This window comes from Ambystoma mexicanum, chromosome 8 (genome assembly GCF_040938575.1).
Source record: "Ambystoma mexicanum isolate Mex_15411 chromosome 8, UKY_AmexF1_1, whole genome shotgun sequence".
Classification (NCBI taxonomy): domain Eukaryota; kingdom Metazoa; phylum Chordata; class Amphibia; order Caudata; family Ambystomatidae; genus Ambystoma; species Ambystoma mexicanum.
This window is the reverse complement of record NC_090929.1, coordinates 1,678,839,935-1,678,863,838: the sequence shown is the minus strand read 5'-3', so window position 1 is coordinate 1,678,863,838 and position 23,904 is coordinate 1,678,839,935. Positions and strand designations below refer to the sequence as shown.

Here is a 23,904-nt window from a genome sequence, read left to right as displayed (position 1 = left end):
GAAGGAAATCAGCATCTGGAAACAGACGTCACTGCTTTCCCCTCGCAAGGGATTGCTGTCGAACCAGAGGCGCACAATACGCCCTTATCCCATAAGGGGCCAACAAAGAACTGCAGTGACGAGAGAAGCTTACAAGAAATGAAGCTGGCAAGGGACCAAATGCAGAGGCGAACGGTGCCTGTAGCCCGTGAGGGGCGAACCAAGAAACCATAAGGAGCTAGAGAGCTGGTAGGGACAAGCTGAGAAACTGCCAGGGTTAAAGAGGCCCGTAGTCCGAGAAGGACCAACAAAGAAGCCTACTGCCCAGGATTGGCTGAAATGAGAGAAAGCATGAACCGGGCTGGAGAACCAGAGAGTCTAGGAAGCCTCAAGCCCTGAGGCATCTGGGCGCTTAATTTAAGAATATGGTTACATGTTCGTGTGCTGTTCGTAGTAGGTTACAGCCGTACCACAAGTTGTCATGGGCCAGGTGCATTCTTTACATATATGGTGTACCGTACATAAACAGTTTGACTTACTGAGCAACCCCAGTCAAGTTACGCTATCCCTGGAGATGGTATGAGACTTTGGTACTGAGCAGAGACCTTATTTGTGACATTTTTCATTTAATAAACCGTTTCCTTTTCTTTTGAACTTTGAGACTTTCTTTTGGGATGTATGTGATTTCTTCTGAAAGATTTCACCGAACCCATTTCACAGAAAAACGAAATGTACTTTTATAAATAATGCGAACCCTCCGCCCCCCCTCATCTCTCCATACCCTTACCGCACCTAATATGCAATACATATATACCATTTTCGGTTAAATAAATTCAGTAACCTCTCATTAGGTGAAATGGTATTCGAAGAAATCTGCAGTAACGTTCTGTTCTGGAAGAAACCACACCTACAAACTTTCAGAGACTTTATACACCATTGGATAGTCAGAAACCAGCCTCCTCTAAGTTCCCTGGGTGTAGTAACTCATCTTATTGCCTTTTCTACTCTTTCTCTCTACTTTAATTGGTTTAATTAGAAGCCCAGGTTTTCTACAGAGAACCACATTTGTTTTTGGACCTCCTGACAAGCACCCATGCATTGTTTTGTAGCATAGGGGATCCACCCTAATAATAGGGACTAGAGAAGGTTTTACATTTACCATTAAGTGTTGGTTGAATCATGTCCTGGTGTCAGTCTCCTATGTCTGACAACATCAGTCAATGAAACAGAGTGTCTTTTTTGCAAGCGCCATGTGTGAAGCTACGAGAAAGGCATCTAAATATTGCCCCAACACAGACTGTCATGGAAAGTGCACATCATCAAGGTACCTTCTGAGTTGTTGGAAAAGCAAGGTCGGTAATTAAGTAAATCCCTGTGGAAGGGGATTCCTGGTATACTGGATTCCACTATAAGAACAAGCAAAAACATCTATCTGGGTATATTGGTATAGAAAAGAAATCTCAACTGAGATGTATAGCAGTAAAGTGTGTTGTTGGAATGCAGAACACTATGGTGGCTGGACATGGAACACTGGGAAAGGCGGCAATCTAACAGTACAGAAGTCTTGAACACATTGATAGGTGTCCTTTCCTGTATCCTTTTAACTGAAGTATTGGGATGATATATGGACCACTTGTTGGGATCATAATGTATCTGGGATTATAATTAGTTGTTAAAAAGTGACTTTAACAGCAGCTATTCCTTCCCCCGCTTCGGACAATGACTAGTATTAAGGAATTCTTTTTAAATGTTTAGACTTATCGATTCCTATTTGAATGGGTTCTGCACTAGAGATTCTCCCTACTTAATTGTCCCGTGCTCACCATATGCAATTGGGGGACCTTGACTATCAGCTGGAAAAGCTCTGGGGACCAATGGTCATCTCTCTGCGCTAGGACTGTAGAAGAGATTTCTTGTTCTGTGTCCAGCACAGCATCAGTATTCTGATCAGCGATGTCTAGAAATATTACCTCTGTGGTAAAATAAATAGTGTAGATTAGTTTGTAAAGAAGGTATTGACTTAATCAATTAAGTGGGATTTAAGGATTTAATAGGAAGGCATGTTTGCCCGTGATGGGTCCTAAAGTGGTCGATGGAAGCTCAGTACTGCCATGCGGTATAGGTTTATTGGAAATGCCTACTGCATTGATTGTAGTGGATGAGAGAGGGATGTCTTGGGAACAGTCTAGCCATATGGCTAATTTGCTACCTCCTGTGTCTACGTAGTATGTGTGTCTGTCCTTTTTACTGTACACAGTACATGGGGCTCGTCTTGATCTACAAGTGTCGACTGATTCATGATCGCCGGATGTCTCATCGCTGTTCTTCATTGGGAGCACTAGGTGTTACTCTTCTTGGTGTAAACCTCAGTGCGTCCAGGTTTGGTAACTGGCCAGATCTAGGAGTGGGGCTTGAAATACCTTTGGGAGCTATTGGGGCATTCACTCTTCGATTGACCTTCCTTTTTGCAATCATTTCAAGCTGTGCGACTCACAAACCCATTTCTCTAGGGATATTGCAATCTACCTCTTCCTCTGCCCCTGCCCATACTATTCTCCCTATATGTCTGCTTCTCACCCCACCCTCCCTGGGATGGTTGGCCCTGAAGTTTTTAGCTGTGAAGCTATTTTGTTTCTGACAGGCAACTAAATGATTGCCACGGTGGCCAATTGTTATGGAGGCTTGTATCGTCTTGAGCTGCTGTGGTACTCACCACTCCTTCCTCTTCATTTTCGGTTGATTTTATCATACCTGAATGTTGTGTGAAGATTATGGCAAGCCTGTCCAGAAAGTCCTGTTTGTTCTGCTTACAGTTGTGTATCGTAGCCCAATCTGTATATCGGGATACACCTCTGTGACCGCATTCAAACATCTTGTGCTAGCTTTAATCGCTTCTGTTTCTATCCCCGCTTAGCAAAGAGCCTAACTCCTTGCTGAATGAGCCTCTGCCTGACCTCTGCAGGCATGATTCCCCATAGCAGCTGATCCGCCCAGGTAGAATAATAACATTGTACACACATCTCCCATTCCTCTGAAAATCTCTGTGGTTCTTCTCCTTTGTCCGGGAATGCTTTAACCAGATCCCTGAGATTCCCTGGTGACAGGGAAATTATACAGTGGGCAGATGTTTTTCAACATCGTTGGTAAATCCTGATATGTATCTCAAAGGGATTTGGGCTGGAGAGGCATCTGTCCCGTAGTTGACACTCGCCATTGTAGCACATTTTGGGAAGGGGGGGAAGAAAAAGGAATTTGGGAACATCTGTGGGTGGCCAATTCCCCAGATGCTTAAGCTAAGGAACAAGCTGACTGAGCCACCATCGAGGATTGATTTGTAAAACATTGGCAGTCTGGAGGTGGATAAGGGTGAAACCGGCAATGATAGATGGCTGGTTGTTTGGTATCAGAGGCTTGTTGGTCCTGCAAGACTGAAGTTTGAACCATCTGACTGGATGCTGCGGCAGTTGACGGCGGGTTATAATATAATCGATGGTTGGACCGGACACTAGTGAAAAACCTTGTTATATCCTCTCTTTTTTCCTCATCCTGGTTATCCCTTATCAGTTTGTACGTTTCTTTCGGCCAGATGTTTAATATGACCTCTCACTTTCTCATTAGAATTAGTCAGTACCTTCAATTTAGATGTTTTGTCTCTCTGATGCCTTCCAGTGTTTTAGACTAACTTTTTCTCTTTTAGATTCTAATACATGGTTAAGCTTTAGAAATTGATTGAAATGAAAGGTACCTTTTAGCAGGAATTGGCCATGCCGATTTGTCCACGTTCAAGCATGCCACTCTTGTAGATATTTTCATGTTGTGCTATTATATTTGGTATACATATAATGTGCCGGAGTGCCCTTTGGGTGTATTGGCACCTCCTTGGATTGTTCCCATTGACCCGTTCCCATTATTGTGATTCGGCCTGCTGCTAACCTGGCACTCGCCGCCCGATACAACGGGTAAGAACAAACTTGTTCTTACCCGTTCCCTACACATCCGTACTCCTACAAGAATAGGAGTGTGGAACAAAACTGGATGGCTTATAGTTCCCTGCCTCTCATTTGCAAAAAGACCGAATGTATGATAGTTGCCACCAAAGTTGGTCTGGGCAAGCTTATGCCTGAATATTCCAGCTTTCAAACTGCGGGTCACGCTATTCTGGTCTCCAGGAAGGTTAAAACCTTGGGAGTAGTCCTGGATGAAGAAGTTTCCATGAAGCCTCATGTGTCATATATCAGCTCTACATGCGGTCTTATAACTAAACTGTTACACTCCTGGAGCAACGGGTCCCTCAATCTACTTGGCGTAGGCCTTTGTTTATACGCAGATTGGCTGTGCCTCTGTGGCAGCGTTGATGGTTGCTTTGGCGACGTACATCAACCACAGCTTTCTTGCTGTGAGCGCGTATGCAGCGTCACAGGACCCCTCATGTGACTTTGCCCACGAGGTGGCCCATAGGCTCTGCCTCCTAGACAGCACATAAAGGCTGTACCCTGAAGCAGAACGCTGCTTCTAATTGTAGCGTCTTTTCCTTTCGTTTACGGCAAGGAGCTACTCCTCATATCTGAACTCAGACTGTTTCCACGGATTCCTGCTGCCTACTCCTCCTATTGCTGACATGGACTACGTTCCTGGACTGCCTTGCCTTATGGCTACTTTTTTCTATTCAAATACTGCAGACCCCAACATCAGCACGGACTCCATTCCGCCCAGCGTTCTCTACTCACCTGGCTCTTCCTGCTACACGGTATGGGTACTACAAGGTGAGCGTTCTGAATGAACATTTATCATTTCACCCGAGCCAATACTGGAACACGTTATCTTATAACTTCCTTGAGGGAGGCTTAAGCACTGTCTCCTGCGCCACACACTACTGGGTTTATACGTCAGTGCCTCAGGTCCTCCTGATTTCTTGTTCGCTGCCAACCAGTATCGTATTCTCATTTTGACTATTTGGGCTGCAAAAGAAATAGTGACATTCATAATAAACCATACCTGGATCCTCTCACGTGCATGGACAAATGCTCTGCAGACAATGTGCACCAACCCAACACTAGTGCGACCCTCTTGCTGCTCGTGGTAGTTGCCTCTACTAACTTCCTGTTTATTTTCTCCATGTCGTTGTGTTCATAATCCTCGTCCTTCCTCAGTACTCTGCTCCAGCCCCAACTGTGGTAAGACTTCCTTCTTCCTTTTTCATTACCTTGATTCTGATGTAGCACTTTTAACTAGGGGATTACAATATACCCTTGGTTTTTCCTAGGTCATCCATCCGTAGGCTACTCTCATCACAATTAAGGTAATACTTGGGAGATTCTGGGACACGCTGTGCTTATTCTTTGCACGCAATTGCTTTAAACTGTTGCTATTTCTTTTACAGCCTGGTTTGGCGCTGCGCGTGTTCCCATCTCTTTTCCTCCTGTCTTTTGACACCTACTAGCAGAGGGGCATATCATAAAAAAGAGTTCCCTCAAGTTGAGGAAGCCAAGGTTCTGGACGAAACATGGCTTACGAGTGGAGTTATTAAGGTCTGCTGCTCTATCCTTTCTGTCGGATCTACCAAAGAACCGCTTCCCTGAGGTCCAACCAGAGCAGTGAGTAACATAAACGCATACTCTACATATGTCCTTCATCACCACCGAAAATTGTGCTCTGCTTTCTACTGCTTTGATCAATTCCAGACTCGATTGTAACAGCCTGTTGGTTGGTACTACTGCTCTTAACATTTGAGCTTTGCAAGTTACTCAGAATAACGCTCTCGTCGCACACACGTTTCCCTGTCAAGGAAAGCCCTACATAGGCTTCCCATTAAACAAAGGATTTCACATAGAATCCTGACACTGGCCTACAAATGCCTGTCCCAGTCATGTCCAGTATACATATCTGATCGTGCCAAGCTTAACATCCCGTACCAGAAATCTTCGGTCACCCTTGGCACCCACATTTGTCCAACCAAGATTCAAATTGGTCCGTTTTGACGTTCAGGCACCCCTTCTCTGGAATTCTCTTCCTGCTCCCATACGTCTTCTTAATAACCTCACTTCTTTCAAAAAAGCCATTAAAACACACCGTTTCAAGCTAAGCCCCGACTAATGCTCGTCCTTTTCTGCTTCCGATGACCTCTGGAACGACTCGTCTTAATGCTTTTTTGTCTTGTTCTGTTTGTGCGCCCTGAGGCCCATGGGCATGTGGCACTTTATAAGAATTGAAATAAATAAATAACTCAATTTTTCCACGATGGAAAAAGAAGGTAGGATAAAACATTCACCTATATCGGGGGCCTGTAACCTGTGGTTCTCCAGAAGTTTTGGACTTCGACTCCCGTTATCCCACACCATTAAATATGCTGGATCGGGCTAGTGGGTGGGGATTTGCAGTCCAAAACTTCTGCAGTGAGAAAGATTGCTGACCTCTGACCTATAGAAAGGTCTGCAGGTGCAGAGGGAATAAAGGCCCACTCGTGCGACCAATTAACCATCTAAGGTTGTTGTGGGTTATTCAATCATATCATACCGGGCACGTGTGCATTTATTGATTGTGACCAGACACTGCCCTTTACTTTGCAGAAACACTGTTATAAATTTAGATAAGACCCTCATACCATTTGACTGAGCCCTTTCCAGTCCCCTTAATTAACTGGCCTTGCTAGTTCAGTTAAACACTGTCTGAGAAACCCCACTTATGGTCGTTCCCCTCTCTCCACCACAACGCTGGTGTTTTAAAAGGTATTCCTTACATTTCAATGTTAGGGCAGCTGAGGTTCGGGGAAAGCGCTCTGCAAGTTGGTGGTGCCCTCTTAGTGCGAGCTCCGGTCGTGGTTGTGATGCCAAGGTATCGGTGTAAGGACGCTCACACAATATAATTTGAGAAGTATTGAAGGACAGAGACAGTTTATTGCATTTCCACGCATTAATAACCTTACAACATGTCCCCTTCTACCAGAAACCTATTTCGACCCCCCCCCCAATCCTGATTTTAAATGGCTTCCAACCCTTCGATGAGAAAGAGACCAAAGTGCACACAAAGGAGGCCCTTGATCTCTGGGAAGGCACCTAGCTCTGCTTCAGGAGCCCAGTTTTTGCTAAGACTTTTCACTATCCTAGTCTGTCCTTTGACTTGGTAGCTGTGGCCGTACTAATTACCTGGCTCAGAACATTCCAGACGATTCCTGTCCCCATCCCCATGATCCCCAGTTACCCACCCACTTTCCACAAGTACGAGTAACGTTCCACAAACAGTGTCCAAACCACATGATGCCTCACAGACTCTGGCCTCGGATTGCTGTCCGCATCATTGGTGCCAACCAACTAATGCGATGTGGGCGGAGCTGTTCGAATAACCTCAAGTATGAACTGTAGTTTCATAGGCTGTCCTGCAGTTCTAATGAATGTCGTCTTATAGTGGTAGATAATTAATGTAATTGTATGAAATGGTCAAGCTGAAACCTGAAAAGCCCTTGAAGGGATGAAACATAAAATGACAAAATGGAATGTGTCAAAATAAGAACACTGTCGGGATCCTAAATGGGCTTTCCACCATTTTGAAATCCGGCAGAAGGGGCTCCTCTGCCTCACTGGAACAAATGCATTTTCTTTGATTTGTAAGGCACCCACTGCCACAGAGTTCGGTTCCTGGCCTCCCATGGAGACTTGGGGAGGGGGAAGGGAGGGCGTGGTCTGTCACAGACGATGGCGTTTTCCGGATAAAGAAAGAGCTGAGGTTTGATTGGCGAAGGACGAGGGAAAAGACCATAGTGTTATAACAACAATGCGTTGATATCTGGCCCTTGGAGGCCACACCACGCCAAGGTTTTGGATAGCCAAGGACCGTAAATAAATCACAATAAGATGTATTGTTCGCAAATGACGTATTTAATATTGAATATATAAATTGTGCTGTATGGCTGCATAACGTAGGTGCTCAAATGCCTCCTTGAAGCTCGTCCACCTTCGTTGCGCAGGAATAGGTTTAATTTCTCCCACAAAACAAACTCCAGAATTATAATTCTTAGAATGCTGAGCCTATTGGCCAGGTGTGGCAAAGTCCAGAATGAAGTGAGGCTATTGTGAATGTCGATAAAGTGGTCCGGTCAGGTGAATGTCGATAAAGTGGTCAGGTGAATGTCGATAAAGTGGTCAGGTAGGAAGAGATGGTGCAAGTACTTCTTTGGCTCAGCGAGTGGCGGTCAGGCTTTTAAGCCGTCCACGGTGCTAGGATGTTATCCGAGAACGGGAATTCTTGAAACCGTGCACAAAGCCCTTCTAATTATTTCTCTCCACCCCGAACAGCTAGGTTATAAATACGGGAAAGTTGGGAGGAACTACTGGCACTTTCAAATGTCTGAGTTTGAAATGTGGCTTCTCTAGGAGAAAAGCTCTGGATCAGGCTTTCTGTTGCGCTTGAGGCCAGCTAAGAACTTAATGGAGATATTTATAGTGGTATGGGAGGCTGGAGTCCTCTTGGGTTGTGGCTGGGCTCTTCTGGGAGAGTAAATCCACAGAATCCAGCCTAGTGTATACCCTTCGGACGTGTCTGGGCTGCAGTAACACTGTCCTCTTCAGGAGCGCATCATGGGTTCTTGGTTTCAACAGCGGTGCTGCTTCCCACTTTACATGTACAGGTCTGTGTTGGACTTTACAGCCTTTTTCCTGTTTTTTGTGACATCCGATCCACCTTTGTGCTCTTTCAAAGCGCTTGTTGACCTTGTACAGAACAACATGACATTAATCGTAAACATGGCAAGACGAAAACACAAACCCACTCTTCCTCACACCCAAGCAAAACTAAACGCAGACAGACCATGCCACCTACACATTGTAATTTAAAACCCCTCCAGACAGAGATCCGACAACCGAACCCTAAACATCTGCAAGTATTTCAAATACCACTGCCCCAGCACACACTTGCCCCTATGCCCCTGGCACGGGCCTTCTAGAGACGGTCCCTGTACACACAGTCTGGGTACGTGCAGACTGCATGCATTAACACAGCAGCAGAACTTTGCGCTCTCTCCCTGGTAACCTAATGCACACACACACTCCTCTCTTTCAGATCCACTATAGCTCCATGAGAACATGCAAATGGCAGACATGCGTGGCATAAATCACAGTAACATAACATCATTTAACAGGACAAAGTATGACGCAACCAAACTTGTATAACAAAAACCCGCATTATGTCTCAAAAAACAAAATGAAAGTGGTGAATAAATTAAAAAAAGAGCAAGACTCCCTTAAAACCAAAACATGAATTTGGTTTCAACCTCACAACTGGCAAGGGAGAATTAAGAGGGAAAAACAGTGTAATGCTCGATTAAATGTGAATGGAAGTCGAATCAAGGGTGTGGAGATGGCGGAGGGGGGTCGAATCAAGGGTGTGGAGATAGGGGGCAACGCCCCTCTAAAATGGATTACATCAGAAGCACAAGTTTAAGTTCACATTTCCAACAAAGTTGCATTCGGGAACAAAACACATAGATCCTAACAGAGCCAACTTTGTACAACATGTTGCAGGAGTTTTAACATGACATGGTATAGATTAGCATATAACACCTAAGAGGTTCCATTTGTTAAAATCGCAGCAAAGAATTGCAGTTTTCACAAAAAAGGCAGTGGTTTTGCCGCTGCATACCATGTAATATGCAATGGCTGCAGGGGACACCCGGCACCCATTACACCATTTAAGGGGATCGGGGGACACCCCTGCAACCCCCACTCTCATTAAATGGTATAATGTGTACGCTTTTACCAGCTCAAACCTTTTACAGATGACCTTTCTGCTGCACACCGCCTAAGAAAGGTTACCATTTTCAAAGCAGGGCAGAGCGAAGATTGCAGAGGATAGCCCAGCCACATACAAAAGTGTGAGATAGGCTAGCAACCAGACAAGTACTAATGTAACCCAGTATAACCGCCCAGCAAAGGTAGCATGGTTAAAATAGGAACGCATACACGCCACCCCGCTCCTCCTCTCCGGACACGCCCTTCCCAGTCTTGAGCTCTGCTTCTGTGCAGATGAGCCATTTTCCCACAACAGCCCAGTGAGTGAAGTGAATGGGGCTGTTGGCTCTTCTCTGGCTTGCAGGGATCCACGCATAGATTTTTCCAGTATTAACCAGTGACCAGAAGCTACCACAGGGGAATGAGGAGCTAGTACATAGCATTCCGCAAATCTAACTTCCACATAAGATACAAACTTATCATTTTTTCCATTAATGTCCCCTTTAAGCTTTCAATGTCATATAGATGTGGCCTTAGGTTTATGTAGAGATTGCCCAAAATGCAAAGAGTTAAATTCATACAGGTGTGTTTGTTCTGAATCAGTCGGCCTGGGGAGCCAAAAGTAGCTTGACACCAACCGCTACCAGGAGCTAATCAGGCTCTTATAAGCTAGAAGCAGGAGCTCAAAGGCTTTCAGCTGATCAGGCTCTTATAAGCTAGAAGCAGGAGCTCAATGGCTCCCAACTGCCCTCATTTCCAAACTCTGCCCTATAGGCCAAAGCTATTACATTACAGTACAGATAGAGAGAAATGGCATATGAGGGACGACACAAAGCTTGTATGTGTTATTTGCCCACCCATTAACTGTCAATGGCCATGCTAATTCCAATGGCTATTCCCACCCAGCCCCCCCCCCACCTAAAAAACAACTCCTCATGGGAGCTCCCTTTAATAAAGACTTGCCATCGAATGTTGCCCTCAAAGTGCCTGCCAGTGTTTTTTCAAAGAAGGCTTCTTGGAGACTTACTTGGAGCTGTGAAGGCACTACTGGTGTAATAGAGAATGTCTTAACCAGGCCGGTCTTCAGCCACTTGCCAGGCACTGCTACTAGATGCCCAGGTACTTGCACCATTTTCCACCTGCTACCATCAATGGCCAGTTAATACCAGTACGGCAGTGCCATACCTACATGAAAGCCTGCACTGTTGACATTGCCAATGCTTCTTTGGGATGTCATGGATGGGAAGTTTCTAGATCTCACTTGTGATTGTTTTGCAGGAAGGCAGCAGTCCATTTCACAATCTGACCTTTGATGCCCATAATAGGTTAAAGTCATTTTAGTAGCTTGGAGTGATTCGCTAAGTTAAGAATTGCAGAAGCGTTTTCACCTAAAGTGGCCGGGAGATCAGATTCAGTGTCTCTGCTTGGTCTGAAAACCGACTGAAGCACATGTACCATCAGTTGGAGGATTTACTGCGTTACTATAGTATTGTTCGGAATTTAAGGTTTGATAAGCAGGATCTAAAACTAGGTCCTGGGTGTCCCTCATTACACAGTAGGTAGGAGCTACCGGTGGGGAACCAGGAATGAGTACGCAGTGCACTGTGGATCTAACTTCCACAGGAGATGCACGCTTTATTATGTATTAGTGGGAAAGCCCAGTGTACACGGGATAATGTACGTAAAGGAAGAAATGTTCAGAGTTTAAATGTATTATGTGGTGTATTTTAATGTAATTAATGTTACTAGAAAAAAAGTTTGTAAAGGATCTTGCTTCTTTTACGTGGAGAAGTAGTCAAACAAAATCCCAGAATCTGTTAAGTCCAACATACGGCCAATTGTTGTATCTGCTCCTCATTGTCTTGGATTCCACTTACAGGTTTTGGGCACTCATATATAATGCTGAGGGGCGTCCGAATAATGCAATTCACGTGCCACATGATTTGAGGCAAAATAAAGTAAATTGAAATCAAAGTTTAAAATGTACATGAAGAATATTGATATAATACATACCAAGCAATATTACAATTAATAATTAAATAATACATAAGTACATTAAAAAAAGTAATTTATTTTGTTAGAGAAATAGTGCTTAATCAAAAGAAATTATATATTTTCTTAGTGTATTGTGAAGCAAGAAACCGACCACAGATTCACTTTTCTTAACAAAAGGATTTATTTAATTGTCAAGATGGAGTAAGTCCTAACTTGCTCTAAACTAAGGTGGTATTTCCCTACCTAAAGAAACTAAGGATAATCTGTCATTACGTTCAACTCAATGATCTGTGTCCTTGACCTATACTTGCTCTCGCAGCTAAAGATATACAATGTGTAGGGCTATCAGCACCAAAAGAAACAGTGTTCAAAATAAAGTTGAGCTTCTTCTAGCCAGGACGTCATTTGGGGGTTGCCGGGGGCCGCAGTTGCAACCCCTGCAGACTCCTTTGTGAACCCAAATTAAAAAAACAGAAGCTCCTGGTGTGGTGGCGTCCTGCCACACCAGGTCTGGTGGGTCCCCAGCCCAATCCTTAGGTTGTTGGAGCTGACTGAGACATGTGACACATCACATGCCACGTTCAGCTCCAACCCCGTCTCCCTCGGCTTCATTGCAGCTCACATAGAGGAACCAGGAAGCTCTCACAGTTTCCTGGTTTCTGTTAGTGAGCAGCACAGATGAGCCTAGGGTGGCCTAGAAGGAGGGACCATAGCTTCAAGAAAAAGGTAAGAAGGCTTTAAAAAAAGTGTATTTTGCATGCGTGAAGTGCGTGTCAGATGTATGTATGTATGTGAATGGTGGGTGAATGAGAAATAATGTGATGTCTGTGTTTGAATGTTCTAGGTGGGCGTGTGCCTGTATAGAGAATGCAATGGGTGGATGCAAGAGAAGGTGGGAGTGACTGGTGGGTGAATAGGTATGAATGTGATGTCTGTGTTTGAATGTTCTAGGTGGGCGTGTGCCTGTATAGAGAATGCAATGAGTGGATGCAAGAGAAGGTGGGAGTGACTGGTGGGTGCATAGGTATGAAAGTGATGGTGTGTTTTTGAATTTTGTGGGTGAGTGTGTGTCTGTGTAGAGAATGCAGTGAATGGATGTAAGAGGTGTGTGAGTGGGTGACTGTTTAGTGAATGAGTATTCACATGGTAGTGTGTGTTTGTTCTTGGTGGGGGTTGGGTGTGTGCCTGTGTGGTGAGTGCAGAGTGAATGAATGTGAAGGGATGTATGGGTGAGTGAACGGTAGGTGAAAGGGGATGCATGCATGTGTGTGTGTGTGTAAGGCCCTGGGAGACCGGGGTATAGCTGCAGCATTTTTTCATCATCCTTTATTGACTTTGCATGTTTTACTGGTATTTCCGGGCAGAGCCAAGTTCCTGTGTGTCATTACCTGGCTAGGATGGCATTTTGGTGCAGTCACTTTAGCCATTGCTTACTGTGGCATGACATTTATTACTCGGCATCTTTAAAAAAGCAAGCATGATAAGTAGTGTTACCTCGCTGGGCTGATGTTTTGGCGTAGCGGCCTGTATATTTATTTTACTGTAGCATGACTTTTTATTAACTGAGCATCTATGATGAATCAAGATTGTTAAGTGTTCTCATGGGTCTAGACTGGCTCACATTGGAACCAGTTTGGACAGGTTTTCATATTGTCACATGTCACTTTTAATGGCCAAACCAACACGAGTATGTTCTTACATAGGAGTACTGGCATACATTGACAGAGACATTTGTGCCCAGTGTCAGTATGATACTATAAAAAAAATCTTAAAGTGAACATGAGTATGATCTTATATGGGAATACTAGCATATGTTGGTGGAGCCAGCATGGAAATGTATGGGCACAGCCAGCATGACAATATTTTTTATACTGGCATATATTCCAAGGGTATCGGGCTGATAATGCATTGGGAAATGCCCTGTGCACTTTTGGTGACTTGCATCTATTGGACTTTTATTTCATGATTTACCCTACAAACCGATTGACCTTTTACCCACATTTTTGGCCGTTTAGCCAAATGTTCACAGAAAGTGTGCTGTGTAATGCACAATTTTAACCCATCATTCAAAACATGTTCTCAGGAGAGGAGAAGAGTCCCCCCCCGTCCCCCCCCCCGACCTCCAAAAACCATTTCCGATAGTTTGGGCTCCCTCACTGCAACGGTTGTGATTGCATACTTGTGCCAAATATTTACACATTTACACCCTCCAAAAAAACAACTCGATAGCCACCACTGGTGGCTGGTATAATTGTGGACCAGACATCGCCCCCTTCTTTCTACGCTACATGAAACTTTCTTTGATTAAAAATTGTTTACTTTTCACTTGCAGTAGTGCATGCCCCTGCAGCGGCATAAACCCATGGACATTGCGTACAAGTGTTGGTCTGGGCCGGCCTGGGGTGTGGCTTGCCCTGTGCTTTAAGGAGCTTGGGGGGGTTAGGGGGGAATGCGGAGCACCACATTTATTGCTACGCCATTGGTCACCACTGGGTCTGACAAATGAGTTGTGTGAAGTGCGCACCTTGACGTCTGCCAGTGAGAGCCTGTGAGAAGCAACTTGTGTGTGTTCTATCATTTTAAATTACTGTGTGGTATCAAAGAGTCAAGATACATACCCAACGGGGTAATGAAGATTTTGTGAAGTCCATTCTCCCCACCATTTGCGGATGTAGACGTTGTCCACAGTTGGCACTGATTTTCATTAGGTGCTGACAACCAATAAGAAATAATAAAATGGGAATTATTATGAAATGAAGACTCGTTACATGTGAATTTAAGTTCAAACTGGAACATCAACATATGGAGCGGTTCTGAAGAAGGCGTTTTGAAAGATAATCCGCTGAAACGTTCATGATAACGTCAACCAATTTCCATTGGGACCATATTCCAGGCCCCTGTGTGTTAGATCCGTTCCGCCTAGAATGAACAAGTGGAGGTATTACTAATAATTGTGAAACCACGTAAAGATGATGCTGTTGTTTATTTTTGTGATGATTAGATGTAGTATGGTTTGATTGTTTAAAATGCACTGTCACTTTGCACTCTGTTTGCCTGTCTTTTTAACATATTAAAACTATTTGTATTTCTTCTATGTGTATATTGTATGCCCCATGCTATTGTAATGACTTTGCTATTGTATTGAATGTTTCTGTTCATTTTATTAAACTCGGTACGAACATTAATTTGGTATGTTGCATGTATCCCCAAGTTCCTGCAGCGTTGGGGTCTCTTTGTAGCATACATTTAGCTAGCTGAAAAATAGTGATATAACTTGGGCTTGTAATGGTAATATCTGGCACATATGATTGCTTAGCTGGAAATAGTGTCAGTACTTGGGCATGTAATGGTAATATCTGGCACATATGATTGCTTAGCTGGAAATAGTGTCAGTACTTGGGCATGTTATGGTAATATCTGGCACATATGATGGCTTAGCTGGAAATAGTGTCAGTACTTGGGCATGTAATGGTAATATCTGACACATATGCTGGCTTAACTAGGAAATAGTGTCAGTACTTGGATTGTGTCCTCCAGCGTATTCCTCATCTTAGATGTATTCCATCCAGCTTTGCTGCTCTTAAAAAAGCAATTTAGGCAGAGGGCCCTGTGCGTCGATGTCGTCGAGTCGATGGTCCCTCGAAGGCCTCCATCAAGGGTAACGTCATCGGGTATATAGGTAGCACACGCGGCGCCCGTTGGCCTCAGTTCCGTTTTTCCACAGTATACGTTGCTTCGGAGATTCGGCAGCCATGAGTTCTGTGAAAGAATAGTAAAGAACGAATATGTCCTCGTCATCGACCACGACCCCGAGATCGGGTTTCAAAAAGTGCAAGTCGTGCGGTTCTAAAATTCGATCACAGACCCGCACCAAGAGTGTTTGTGGTGCCTCCGAGAAGGCCACGACATGGAGGCCTGTACGAAGTGTCAGGCGATGATGTGGAAAGCCTTGCGAGAAAGGAGGGGAAAACTATAGGTAGGTCGTAAAGCCTCTAGCATCGAGTCGAGGTCCCGTGAGGAGAAATCTCCTCGACGCAAAAGGCATCGGTCCAGGTCCCGAAGCGATTCCCATCGCTCGTCATCTTCGACGAAGAGACTCCACAGGTCCCCCTCCACCTCGTCCTCAGACGGGTCCCCAAAAAGGATGAAATGCCCCACGAAACATTCGTCCTCCGAAGAGTGGGAAGCATTCAGGGTCAAAATGATCGAGGTGTTTGAGAAAGCGAAGCCTCGGTCCGTGCCTTCTTCGGAAGCCGGCCGGGAGTGCCATCGCTCCGACACTCGCGCGCCCTCAAACCCGGGTGATAGAAAAAGGAAGGATAGAGAACCTTCCAGGACGCAGAGCGAAAAAGACCGCTCGAGTCGACCGCTCGAGGTCACCGACGCCGTCCGAGACCCAACGCACCTCAAAGGGCAAATCTTCGAAGAGCGCCTCGATGCCGGCTCCGTTGAAGACCACTATTTCGTCGACACCATCGACGCCTTTGTCGACCCCCTGAAGCCCTCGGCGCCAAAGGCTCCAGCTAAGCCAGGCCAGCCAGAAAAAGGGAAAGACAGAGTTACAAGACCTGTACTGCCTTCAGAGCCCTTTGATACACCTCTTCCTCCTCCTCTTCCAGAGAAGGTTTTCAAGCCTCTCCTTACGAAGGAGTTTTTCAAGTTCCTGACCTCAATTTTTGAGGAACAGGAAAGATCTGGTGAGGAGAATGTACCTTTTGGGCTAGAATATGGCACCCCAAATGTCCCAGAATGCCTGATTTCAGAGGAAAGCAGGATGAGGGATCTGGTGGAATCATTACATAATGCAAGTGGCATTGACACATCTCCTGAAAATGACTTTGGTAAACCAGAACCAGGAGAGCATGCCAGTTCATCATACCATCAGCTAATGACGAAGGTAGTAGATTACTTAGGATGGGCTAGACCATCAACCCAATTCATCCAGGATGAATTGACAGATGTATTGGACCATGGTCCCACTGAAGATCCTGTACTACCCTTTCTTGTAGCCCTGCAAAAATAGGGTGGCCAAGAATTGGGAGACTCTGGATTCTATTCCTCCGGTGAATAAATCCCTCACCTCAAAATACTGCCCTGCCAGTAGCGACCCTGGCTATCTGTCCAAACATCCCACTCCCGAGAATCTGTTCATACAGGCAGCCACAGCTTCAACAAACTTGCGTACCCTTCTATCCCTCCAGACAGGGACGATGAGCGTGTGGATGGCTGGGCACGGAAGGTGTTTTCAGCTGGGAGTATGGCCTTAAAATCTGCCAACTCCACATGTGCCTTGGCAAAGTTTTCGTATACTCTGTGGGAGTGCATCGCAATGGCGTACATACCAGAAGAGGACGAAAGGGAAGGGTTCCTAACCATCGTCGGAGATGGGAAGGCAGCCATGCAGGAATCCCTTCAATCTGGATAGGACACTGCGGCTAGTGTAAGCAGGTCCATTGGCACTAGCATGGTAATGCGCAGATTTGCGTGGTTACGGAAGTCTGGTTTCGCACTGGACGTACAGAACCGCCTTCTGAACATGCCCTTTGACGGGTCTCACCTTTTTGGCAACAAGGCTGTCGAGAGCCTTGAGGTTGCAGACCTCAAAAGCAGCTGCCAAATCTTTAGGGGCTGCTATTATGCAACCTCGGCCTTTTCGTGCGCCAGGACAATTGTGGAGGGGACGATCCTATCGTTCCTACTCCTCATATAGAAAGGCGAGAGAAATGGCCAGTCAAAGGGGCCAGAGAAAGGCCACTCGCGGTGGACGAGCAAAACGTGCAAAGCCATCTCCAGCTGCAGCCTCTTTGCCATCAGCGGCTGCAACAACCGCCACAAAACCACTTTGAGGACTTGCATCACAAAACACCTGTAGGAGGCAGGCTGTCGCAGCATCTGCAAGAATGGCGAGACATTACTTCAGATGTTTGGGCTCTAGAAATAATAGCCCAAGGTTACTGCCTTCCTTTTCTAATGCAACCTCAAAGCAATCCACCAGGGAGACACACTTTGAAGTTTTCAGACCCGCTCCTACAGCAGGAAATTCTAACCCTTCTGGAGAAAGGTGCTATAGGACCAGTACCTGCAGCGGAGAAGAACAAGGGATGTTAATCCCCGTATTTTTTGATCCCCAAAAAGGACGGAGGACTGAGACCCATCTTGGACTTAAGAAACTTGAACAAGTTCCTCAGGAAGGACAAGATGGTTACCCTTTCTCAGATCCTTCAGGCCCTTCAACTTCAGGACTGGTTGGTGTCATTGGACCTCCAGGATGCTTATTTTCATGTGCCGATTCATATCAAGCACAGAAAATACCTGAGGTTCATAGTTGGCGACTCACACTATCAGTTTCGAGTCCTGCCACGGATTGACCTCCGCCCGAGGGTCTTCACCAAGTTAATGGTAGTGGTGGCAGCGCACCTCAGGAGAGGGGGGGATTCAAGTCTACCCCCACCTGGACGATTGGTTGATCAGGGCACGTTCTGACGAACAAGCACTGGATCATCTGAAAGTCACCTGCCACTTCCTCCACAGACTGTGCTTCTCCCTAAATTTCAAGAAGTCTCAAATGACACCTTCCCAACAGCTCCAGTACATAGGAGCTGTATTAGACACATGTTTGGGAAAGAGCTCGACTCCCAAGTCGAGGGCTCAAGATATTCTTCAGATGGTTTCCTAATTCCAAAATGCTCAATCTCCAGGCCTACGACTTCTTAAGGTTGCTCGGCCTCATGGCATCCTGCATCATTCTGGTGCCGGAGGCACGTTTGAGCATGAGATCCCTTAAATGGGCTCTAAAGACTCAGTGGTCCCGTCATTCGACCTGAGAACTGGATCTTCTCCAGATTCCAAACAAGGTTCGACAAGATCTTCTATGGTGGACTTGTTCAGAGAATATCCTGAAAGAAGAACTTTTTTGGCAACCATGGCCGGAGTTCACAGTAGTCATAGACGCCTCACTAAGTGGTGGGGAGCTCATGCCAACGATCTGACAATCGGCGGTCGTTGGTCTCCATCGGAGTCCAAACTACACATCAACCTTCTGGAGCTGAAAGCCATCAGACTAGCGCTGAAAGCTTTCCTGCTGTCCGTCGGGGGGAAAAAAAATTCCTGATAATGGCGGACAACACAGTGGCCATGCATTATCTAAACAAAAGAGGTGTACGGTCACTACCTCTGTGCAGAGAGGCAATGCAGCTCTGGTATTGGGCAATTCAAGAAGGAATCTCCTTAACGGCTGTTCATCTAGCCGGGGAGGAGAATATGATGGCGGATGCTCTGAGCAGGCAGGGCACAGTGTCCCACGAGTGGGAACTGGCTCAGGAAGTCATTCAAGAGATCTTCGCCTTTGGGGAACCCCTCAAGTAGACCTATTTGCGACCGGAATCAACTGGAAGTGCGAAAGGTATTGCTCAAGGGAATTTCCCCCGAGAGGAGCCCTGGGAGATGCGTTTGTGGTGCAGTGGAATTTCCCACTATTGTACGCATTCCCTCTGATTCCCATCATTCCTCAGGTCATCCGGAGACTGAGACGGTTCGGGAACCGCATGATCCTAATTGCCCCGGATTGGGCCAGGAGAACGTGGTACTCGGACCTTCTAGACATGTCCATCTGTTCCCCAGTACGTCTTCCTCAGAGAGAGGACCTTCTCTCACAAATGGAGGGTCAGGTTCTCCATCCAGAGGTCAAAACGCTCAACCTTCACGCTTGGAATCTGAAAGGCTGAGCTACAAGGATTGGGACCTTCCAGATGACGTCATGGAGGTGTTGCTTTTGGCAAGAAGGCCAGCAACAAAATCTCTATACCGTTGCCGTTGGAGGAAGTTTTGCAACTGGTGCAGAGAAAAGAATGTCGATCCTTTTCTATGTTCTATTCCGGAAGTACTGTCCTTCCTCCTGTCCCTAACGCATAGAGGTTTAAATGTTGGTACCATTAAAGGTTATCTTGCACCGCTTTCCATTTTCAAGCGCTCGTCGGAAGAATGCCCCTATTTCAAAATTCCTTTGGTAGTGCAATTCTTAAAGGGACTCACTAATGTGTTTCCCCCTTAACCATTCCAAGTGCCAATTTGGGATCTCAATCTGGTTCTAAATATCTTAATGTGTGCTCCTTTGGAGCCTTTGAAAACTTGTCCATTAAGATTACCGACATGGAAAACTGCCTTTCCTAGTTGCTTTAACATCTGATAGAAGAGTGAGCGAATTGCAGGCACTGTCTTCTGGGCCACCTTATACTGTGTTCCATAAGGACAGAGTTGTGTTGAGGGTTAAACCCTCCTTTTTACCTAAAGTGGTATCTGATTTTCATTTAAGTCAGAAAATTGTTTTACCCGCATTCTATCCTCCACCTCATCCTACTAAGGAGGACGAAAGATTACACAGGTTGGATCCGAGAAGAGCTTTAAGCTTTTACATCTCTAGGCTTTCCAAGCTTAGAGTGGACAACCAACTGTTTATCGGCTACACCGGAAGGAAATTGGGTCAATCGGTAACAAAACAGACAATATCACACTGGATTGTGCTTTGCATTTCAGAATGCTACAGATTAGCACAAAAAGACCCACCAGAAGGGTTAAGGGCTCATTCCACCAGAGGCATCGCCTCTTCGACAGCCCTTCAAAGAGGTGTTCCAATAAGGTCCATTTGTGAAGCAGCAACTTGGTCTTCACTGCACACCTTTTCAAAATTCTATATTCTGGATGCTTCCCAGTCTAAGGAGCTGAATTCTGGTAAAGCAGTACTATATTCAGCCATCTGAGGGTATTGAAAAATCTAACCCCTCCTCCAGAGAAATTGTCCATACTGCTTTGGGAGTCTATCTAAGATGAGGAATACGTTGGAGGACACAATCCATTCGAAGAACAAGTTACTTACCACCTGGTAACGTTCTTTCGATTGGGTTCCTCCAACGTATTACTCATTGCCCTCCCAGCCTACCCCTCTGTAGATTTTTCCGGGTTATTGCCAACTCAACTCTTGCAAGGCTGATACCTGTCTACCGGCACAATCTACACAGTACAAAATCAAAGAACAGAACTGGGGCCAACGGGCGCCGCGCATGCTACCTATATACCAGATGACGTCACCGTCAATGGAGGCCTTCGAGGGACCATTGACTCGACGACATCGGTGCCCTCTGCCGAAAAAATTTCCGAAGAGCAGCAAAGCTGGATGGAATACATCTAAAATGAGGAATACGTTGGAACATCCAATCAAAAGAACGTTACCAGTTGGTAAGTAACTTGTTCATCTGCCACATACAATGGCTTAGCTGGAAAATAGTGTCAGTACTTGGGCATGTAATGGTAATATCTGGCACATATGATTGCTTAGCTGGAAAAAACACTTGGGCATGTAATGATAATATTCGGCAAATAGTGGGAACACCTGGCCTATGATGTGACTTCCTGTTCAAATAATAATATAAGCACAATCTGAATGTCACAAGACCTGATTGTCACAAGAATGATTATGATGTTGATATGTGGCAGCACAGAAAACGCTGTCGCTATAGAAAAGCCCAAACTATTGGTCTTGCCAATGCTAGTTGAGTGCGTCTTTGGATTGCGTGCCATTGACCTTGCACTGCCACGTTCTGTGGTAGCAGTCAAAATGAAGTGCACACATGTGATCTCAGTGTGTTCCTGTCTTCTGTGGAAGAATGCTTACTCCCCTCTCTTATGTTCCAGGCATGTGGGCGCATTCGTTGACCGTTCAGGATTATCAGGACCTGGTGGACCGTGGCTGGCGACGGTAAGAGGGGGATGCAGGCGTGGGCTCTAGTGCAAGCAAAGCATCTTCTCCGCTGTGGCGCTGAGCATCATCCGCTGAATGTGAGACATTAAGAATTGCAGATTGTAAGGGACTGGCATTGGATGTCTGGATGGGAGGACTATGTTCCGCAATGTGTGTGTGCTTTTCTTTTCCTAGGAGAGCCGTGGGGAGGGATTGGGCTGGGGGCCTTTTATGCTACATGGGTAACGGACCTGCTGCCTAGATTTGTGTGTACCTTCTATTCTTGTCAACACTTACTTTGCTCCATTTCCCATTACTGTGCTTCCCACTATGGGGCGGGGGTTGAGGGGTTGGGGTGGTTCTGTGCTCCATAAGCTGTATGAGCATTCAGCTGCCTTGGCCTTCTCATGAGACGATGCCCCCGTTTGTAGCATGCAGTCATAGTGTCCCACTCAAATGTAGCTTTGATGTGGATCTCTGCCTTCTACTCTAGTATGATATATGATACGATACATTGGGTTATCCTCTGGCTGTCGTGATTTTTGTAAAACCCGGACAATCTTATATCCTGCTGATTGGAAAAAAAGAACCCCATCCTTCCCTCTCACCCCTCTCAATTTGTAAACTTTGTTTCCAATATATACTGTGGGGAATTTCACACCTGGAATCATTCACTAACTGAGAGCAAAGTTCAATAAAGCCACGCTGCAGGATCCTTGCACATTTATCGCCTCTTACTCTTAGAGTTCTTATGAGTACAAAATCAAGGGATAAACCCTTTTTCATTCACTAGAATGACAGAAGAGGAGGTGCTGGTGATCATTGAAGGACTTAAACCTACGTCATGTAAGGGCAGGGGATATCTTTCCCACATCACTCTTTAAGCAATTTGCTGCTACTCTTACACCATGGGTTACAGAACTCATTAATCATTCATTTGACGATGCAATTGTTCCTACTAGTATAAAGGAGGCATGGATTACGCCACTATTAAAGGACAATCTATACCCCCTGTTGCCAGAGAACTATTGTCCTATTACGAATGTTCCATTTATACTCAAAATACTGGATAAGATGGCCTATACACAGCTACAAAACTTTGTTGAAACTAATAACATCTTGGCTAAGGAGCAATCTGGTTTCAGAACTAATCATGGTACAGAGGCAGCACTCTTGTATTTAAAGGCCAGCACAACTGAAACTATTGAGGAAGGAAACTCTGCTCTTCTCCTTCTGTTGGACCTCTCTTCTGCGTTCGATTTGGTCGATCATGCTGTCTTGGCAGAGACACTTCAGAAAATTGGTTTCTGCTCCCCAGAAGCAGTCCTATGGCTTAAATCATTTCTTGGCCCTAGGAGTGCTTGCATTGCTAAAGAATCCTTTAAGTCTATGACAGTTCCCGTCACATGCGTTGTCCCTGAGGGATCTTGCCTGTCTCCCTTACTCTCTTACTTACTCTAATGCCTTAGTGACCTGTTAAAATCTAGGTATTAGTTTGCAAACTACGCCGATGACACCCAGATAGTTATTAAACTATCTGGGGGACTATAAATATGAGCTAGCTGCCATAAATAAGATCTATGAGGCAATCCAGAAGTGGATGACTCTTAACTCCCTTGCCCTTAATGACAAAAAAACGGAGTTGCTAATCATCCGTACACCTCATAGGATAAAAAACAAAACTGGACCCATGTTATAAGGCCTTTGTAATAGGTGGAAATAGCATCCCTGTATTCTGATCATGTGAAGACTCTGGGTGTGTTTTTTTTAAACATTTATAATTTTTTTTTTTTTTTATATGCCTATCTAACATTTCCGAAACATGTTTCCTACCTTAAATCGTCATGCAGCTTCTTTACTCACCTTTTTGTGGCAAATACGTCCATATCTGTCAGAAGCTAACAGAGCGTCTATTGCAGCTGCAATAGTTAACACTAAACTAGACTACAGCAATAGCCTCCTAATGGGGGTACCTCTAAAGGGAGCATCAGAAGTCTTCAAACAATACAAAATGGAGCCGTTCGAGCGGTTTGTGGACTGCACCGTCAATCCCACATTACCGACCATCGAAAAAAAAAAACTACACTGGCTCTCTATTGAACAAAGGCTGAAATTTAAAGGGCTAGTGATGGTTTTCAAATGTCTTTCAGATAAAGCCCCAGAATACCTGAAATCAAGGATCAAAACGGACATCCCCAAGCACATATTGCCCTCCAATAGTCAGATACTACTTCAACCACGAACCTTCCTGAATAAACTAGGTGAAGCAAGTTTCGATGTCTGGGCCCCAAAAAACTGGAACATGCTTCCATTATATCTGAAACAGTTTAGAAAGTGCCTTAAGACATTCCTCTTTGATGCCTAAAGTCAGTCACTGGCACCTGTTAACCTCAGCCACTCTCCCAAGGATTCTGCTAGCTGCTCTAAGCGACTCTCTTCTCTCCCCCTCTGAGCCTATTTGTCATGCATGTTGTTTTT

At 45.2% G+C, this 23,904-nt stretch overlaps 1 protein-coding gene across 8 annotated transcripts in view; it reads left to right on the top strand.

Annotated features, from left to right (window-relative positions):
- Positions 1-23,904, top strand: part of ATE1 (arginyltransferase 1) — a 781,290-nt gene that overhangs the window by 4,072 nt on the left and 753,314 nt on the right. For all 8 annotated transcript variants that reach the window (XM_069611961.1, XM_069611962.1, XM_069611960.1 and 5 more), the window contains exon 2: positions 21,381-21,444. In XM_069611961.1, coding sequence (XP_069468062.1) covers positions 21,381-21,444 — 64 coding nt within the window. The remainder of the gene's footprint in view (positions 1-21,380; positions 21,445-23,904) is intronic.